The sequence below is a fragment of the Fulmarus glacialis genome, unplaced genomic scaffold, assembly GCF_000690835.1.
Source record: "Fulmarus glacialis isolate BGI_N327 unplaced genomic scaffold, ASM69083v1 scaffold17353, whole genome shotgun sequence".
NCBI lineage: Eukaryota > Metazoa > Chordata > Aves > Procellariiformes > Procellariidae > Fulmarus > Fulmarus glacialis.
This window is the reverse complement of record NW_009202465.1, coordinates 37,084-43,083: the sequence shown is the minus strand read 5'-3', so window position 1 is coordinate 43,083 and position 6,000 is coordinate 37,084. Positions and strand designations below refer to the sequence as shown.

The 6,000-nt window shown below is 36.0% G+C and overlaps 1 protein-coding gene across 1 annotated transcript in view; it reads left to right on the top strand.

Moving 5' to 3' along the window:
- Positions 1-451: 451 nt before the first annotated feature.
- The window catches only part of LOC104074246 (chromosome unknown open reading frame, human C18orf8), a gene marked incomplete at its 5' end in the record, with an annotated part of 14,068 nt that continues 8,519 nt past the window's right edge, over positions 452-6,000 (top strand). The window contains 5 exons of the mRNA XM_009574307.1: positions 452-528; positions 2,250-2,334; positions 2,707-2,763; positions 3,830-3,916; positions 5,131-5,271. Coding sequence (XP_009572602.1) covers positions 452-528; positions 2,250-2,334; positions 2,707-2,763; positions 3,830-3,916; positions 5,131-5,271 — 447 coding nt within the window. The remainder of the gene's footprint in view (positions 529-2,249; positions 2,335-2,706; positions 2,764-3,829; positions 3,917-5,130; positions 5,272-6,000) is intronic.

Below are 6,000 nucleotides of genomic sequence, written 5' to 3'. Positions count from 1 at the left end.
TAACATGTTCTGACAAGAGCAAGCTTCTGGGTCATTGAGTTTCTCTTCCCAATCCCCAAGCTGATTTCCTTTTCGTTTTAAACAATGCCCTGATATCTCAGATACTTTTACTAGTACCTGACTTAAGAAAATATGAATATTTAAAAAAAAAAAAAAAAGAGAGAGAGAGAGAAAAGTTTATACAGACTTTTCCCATTTTAGCTTGCCCAGTAGTTCAGAATATGCCTACAAGATTGTTACAATACCATTGGAAACCTGTCAACTTTAAGTAAACTTGGAGCTCCAGAGGAAGGAATTGATTATTTACTGAATCTCAGTGTGAACTGGCAGATCTGTGTAAGAATAAAAATTGTGTCTAGCAAAAAAATTAAAGGTATGGCTTATAGAAAAGAAAGCATGTTAAGGTTATGATTTTGAATAAGCTACAAATACGTTCAAAACTTTTTAATAGGTTTTTGCTGTTCGATCTGGTGGAGCTACAGGAGTTGTTGTTAAAGGTTTGGAGGATAGAAATCCCATTTCCTTCAGGTAAGGCACCTTCATCTTTGTTGTCTTGAGATGGAATTCTGCAATCTTAAAATTATGTGGTACTTAATCCTGATCTACTGTAATTCAGGCATAAAACTTACAAGTAGTTGTGATCAGGCAGTTGTGATCTTTTTAAACTAAAAGAGGGTAGATTTAGACTAGATAGAAGGAAGAAACTTTTTACGATGAGGGTGGTGAAACCCTGGAAGAGGTTGCCCAGAGAGGTGGTAGATGCCCCATCCCTGGAAACATTCAAGGTCAGGCTGCATGGGGCTCTGAGCAACCTGATCTAGTTGAAGATGTCCCTGGTCATTGCAGGGGGTTGGACTAGATGGCCTTTAAAGGTCCCTTCCAACCCAAACTATTCTGTGATTCTATGATCACCTTTTGAATTTGTTCTTAGACGTAATCTTGCAATTAAGATGGCATGCTTTGCCCTCATGAATTTGTAGTCTTCTGGGGAAAAAAAAGTAAGTAGGCTGTGGCTTTTTTTTTTTTTAAACAGCAATGTTTTATTAAAACACACTATATATGTGAGAGAGTGTGGAGATTCAAACTTGTGATTCCTACAACAGCAGTGACTTACTGAAGGATGCAGTTTAGCAAGTTAAACAAAATGAAGTAAGCTTAAATGTGTAGAGAACCGTAATTTCTGAATTTCATGCCTGTGATTCAAGCATGGTGTTTCCTACATGTAGGTTTCTTGCATTGTGTTTCTTGTTTAATCTAAATTGTCGTCTTTTATATTTTCTGTTTTTTGTCAAAATGTTTTTTTGCCGAATCTGGCAACAGTACTTTAAATGAAACTACTTTGACTTTAGAAAACTATTTTATATATGCCTCTGTTAAGAGCAATGGCTCTTTGCACTCTGCTGTCTATATTTCAGGAAGTATTCTTTTGCTCAAAGGTTGCTTCAATCCAGATATGGATGAAACAATTTGTACTGGAGGTGTTTTTGCTGTGATCTGTCAGGTATTACATGGGGCGTGTCCTGAAAGTTCCTGTTTTTATTTGACTTTTTAATTTGACTACCCTTGTCACAAATCCTGAGAGAGCTGAAAATACTCAGTAAACTTCAAGAGGTTCCACAGTTTTCCTGCTTGACTATCTAGCTCTCTTTGTCTGGACTTAATAATGTATACTGGGAGTAGAACTACCTTATTCATGCCAATTGTACTGACGCTTGTTTGGTAAGAATATATTTTTTGTTTTTTCAAATGGTGAAAACAGCCTCACTCCCCATTAACATCAGAAATTCTTCTAGAGGATGTGTCCTAATGGGGAAGTGAGTAGGCTTGGGTCACTTAGCAGTAGTTCTGGAAGTAAAGGACCTGATTGCAGGATGTTGGTGAGTGTCACAGAACTCCAGATTCACTGGGACAGAACTGAGAACGCAGGTTTGAATAGTTGCACAGTCTTCCAGTTCCACATCATAGGCCAACAGAGTTGAGCATTTGTAGTAGCTTCAGGTGCTAATTTGTGCGATCTTAGCCATGTTTCTGTGACGGATGTGTTCAGGACTTCTGAAGAGTGAACTGCCATTATATTCCAGTCTGAATTTTGAATCCTGTACTTGTCCGTTTTGAATACATAAGTTGTATTCAAAAGCATTTGCATTACACTTTTTTCCTCTTCATTGTCTTTTTGAGGGTGTATTATAGAGTTCCATAAAAAACTATTTCAGATTATATTTCCATAACTTCTTTTTCTTTCTGTATAGGATGGAAGACAAAGGAGAAGTGAAGTGCATCAAGTTTTCCTTGGGGAACAAGATACTGGCTGTGCAGAGAACTTTGAAGAGTGTGGTAAGAAACTTACACCCTGCAGATAGGGAATTGGAACTGGAAATCTTCTCTACTTACAGTACCAGAGTAGAAGCCTCTGAGACAAAATTCAAGAGGTCTGGTGGCTAACAACAGCTGTAGTGAAAATTCCTGAGAGGCTGAACAGGGACCATTGTTGTCTTGCTAGTATCATCATTTAAGAAAAAGCTTGGGGGGAGCCAACTGCTATAAAATATTCCCTGGCAGTGGTGAAGTGGAATATAGTAAGTCAAGTTTTCTTCTATATATCTCATCCAAAATAATTTGATAAACTAATATCTATTCTCTTGTGTCTATGTACATATCTTGTCTATGCTTCATAATTGCTAACACACTTCACGGGCATTTTTGCAGGATTTTTTGAATTTTATTCCAGATAGCCCTCAGCTGGAATATACACAGGAATGTAAGGTAAGTTAAATGTCCAAAGCTTATATGCTTACGTGAAACTCCAATGTTAGTTATGCTGGTGGCCTCTGCTGTACAGGAGAACTAATTGAGATACCTTCCAAAACACTAACATGAAGTAAATGAGATATGTAGTTACTATCTGTCTGAGTTGAGGTAAATGAACAGGTATTAACAATAGCATAAAAAACTTCCTGGTCCAGTCACTTTAATTCTTCGCTAGAAAGGACTGGAAATGCTGTGGAGGCAACAAATGTCAAGGTTTGGGAAGGAGAAGAGACAAAGTGCTGATGATACAGGAACAGTGGACAGTAATGATACTAATGCCAGATAGTTAATGTGGGTGTTTTACCCTAATTCCACTAATCAATGATAACAAGCTATTACTAGTTTGAATACTGTGTTTGGTATTTTTAAACAACCCTTCTAATTTTTTTATGATTATTTTACCAGAAACAAGTACCATTGTCATTGTTTGGTACTTTCAAACTTCTAACGAAGATAAATTACATTTTGGAGTAATAGAATGCTGAAGTAAATTTTTAAACATTTGATTTGCACAGATCCCTTTATTCCCGTAGACTTTAAAGCTGGAGCACTCTCTGCTTCATTATTTAGGATTATGTGTTTGAGTAAACCATTCTAGTAAAGCATTTATGGTAGTGTTCTGAATGAAGTCACAGCAAATATTTCCACTTAGTTCTTGATTTCTGTCCAGAGAAGGAACCGTCTTTTCATGTCAGGAATTGGTTGAATTGGCAGTATGATTTGAACCAGAAGAACTTGGTTGTATTCAGGGGGAAGAGAAAATTTGACTGTGTAATAAACTTGTAAATCTTACATGCTGCCAAAAATTCAGGTCATACAGTAGTTGTGTTCATACATAGTTTTGGGAGTCTTTACAAAAGTAGCTGATGCATGCTGGGTGTCTAGTGGCCAAAAGCATTAACCCTAGTGATTGGATAACTAAATTGCCTTTGGTCTGGTGTTCTTCATTTAGTAATATTAGCTTATCTGAATAGTTAATTTTTCTAAGTAAAAGAGTGTTTGTTTGCTTGTTTGTTAAAAGACAAAGAATGCCAATATTCTAGGATTCTGCTGGACAAGTTCTACAGAAATCGTCTTCATCACAGACCAGGGAATTGAATTCTACCAGGTAATACAAATAACTCCTGTAGGACCTATTTAGAGATTTGAAAATGTAAATTTGTGACAGTATCTTTGAATTCCTTTCTTCTAGCTCTCTAATTGAGAAAGTGCACTACTAAAAAAAGAAATTCTGCTGTTTTGTTCGCAGACTACGATTATTTTTCTTTGAGAGGAGTACATTTTTGGGGCAGAGGGAATTTATCATTAACAGGTTATTTAGCACAGCTAACAAAGACCCTGTATAAAGGAGTACTGAATTAAGCCTTGAGAACTCTAGATTAACAGATGTTCTTGGCTTGTATGGAAATGAGTATTTAAATCTAACGTGAAATATCACTTCATGCAAAACAAATCAGCATTGGGGAGGGTGTGTGCATGCTTAAAATGCAGCAAAGGACAAATAATTGACTAGATAGTGATACCCTTCTGCAAATTGGCAGCTTTCTCCTATGTTGATGTCATTGTCTGAGTTCCTCTGTGTTATGTGTAATTACCTTTGCATATGTTTTTGAAGAAATCTCATTAATAAATAGCCCTTTCTGACATGCATGATGAGGGATATTATAAACTTCCTCTGAAGTTGTGCACTTCCCAATAGTTCCAGTCCTGGAGCTAAGACACGGTGTTTCACATAATTACTGTTACTAATAACTAGTACTAAAGAAAGTAACTGAAAAAGCAGCATTATTTCTTGCTGATTGAGGGGGAAAAGTATATTTGGCACCTAAAAGGATTATGAACGTCAACCCTACAGGTAAAAGGACAAATCAAATAAGTGTGTTTTTGAAGAGAAGTTATTTAAGCCCTTAAAATAAAGAGAATCAATTTATATACTGTCTTAGTTTTTAATATAAAAGATTAAGGAAGCTGGGGAGTGAAGGCAGCAGAGATATTGTAATAACTTTTTAATAAAACTTCACTAGTTGTGTCAAGCTAGGTGTTTTCTCCATTATGGACAGAACTTATACCCAGACCTGGATGAGGGGGAAGACACAGCACCTTTCAGCTCATCAGAATTTGAGGAGGACTTGATGTGCATTTCCTTAGCTACAGTAAATTGGAGGCTAAGCTATAATTGTCAGGTTTCTGATTTTTAATTCTAGCACTGTAAATGCCCTTACACTTAACTGTTTCTCACTTAACATTCCTAGTTACTGTGTAGTACCATTTATGCTGTTGGAATCCTGATGGTAATATAATGCTAATATCCTGTGTTTCCAGGTATTACCAGAGAAACGAAGTTTAAAACTTCTGAAGAATCAGAGTATTAATGTCAACTGGTACATGTATTGTCCAGAGAGCTCTGTTATTCTTCTGTCGACCACTGTCCTTGGCAATGTCCTGCAGCCATTCTATTTCAAGGTAAAGGGATATGTTCCAAACTTTTCATTTTGTGTGCTTCCTTTTTTTAGGCTGCTTCTTCATTCAAATATTCTATTGCTTTTCCTGGATTTCTTCCGAGAGGTGCATGTGTTCACATCGTTGTATGATAATAAGCAAAGGACAAAGGAAAAATCTATAAGGTAGTTCCTAGGTGTTGGCTTAAAATTAAGTAATTCGCTCTTTCTTATGTCATCTTTGGAAAGAGGTGTGTCCAGCTAATGTTGTACAGTTGACCTTGAGAAAGGAAAAAAAAATTAGTGACCCAATATTTGACAACTTAAATATCTTTCAAGAGATCTTTTTTCACTTCAATAAGTATATATTACTTACTTTTAATATGGACATTTGCACTCTGTAGTGTGAAAATACAGAAAAAATAAGGGCCTTTCACTTGTGATTATAATTACAGCCTTCCAAATGTGAGTGGATGAATTTGAAAAAGAAAGAAAAAAGGTAGCACTTAAGAAACAACTATGGTCCCAAGCGTTTTGTGGCTTACTTTACAGTATTTATTTCAGTATTATTGTATTATTACAGTATTATATTATTTATGTAAGTGGACAACACTTAAGGTTACTGGGAAAATAGTTTTCTTTTTGGCTTGGAAAAAGTGTGTAGTGAAAACTAGAATCTGTTTTAAGTTAATCATGCACTAAGATGATTTAAAAAATGAGGAAAAGAACTACAGAGTTCATCTTGCTTCTCTCA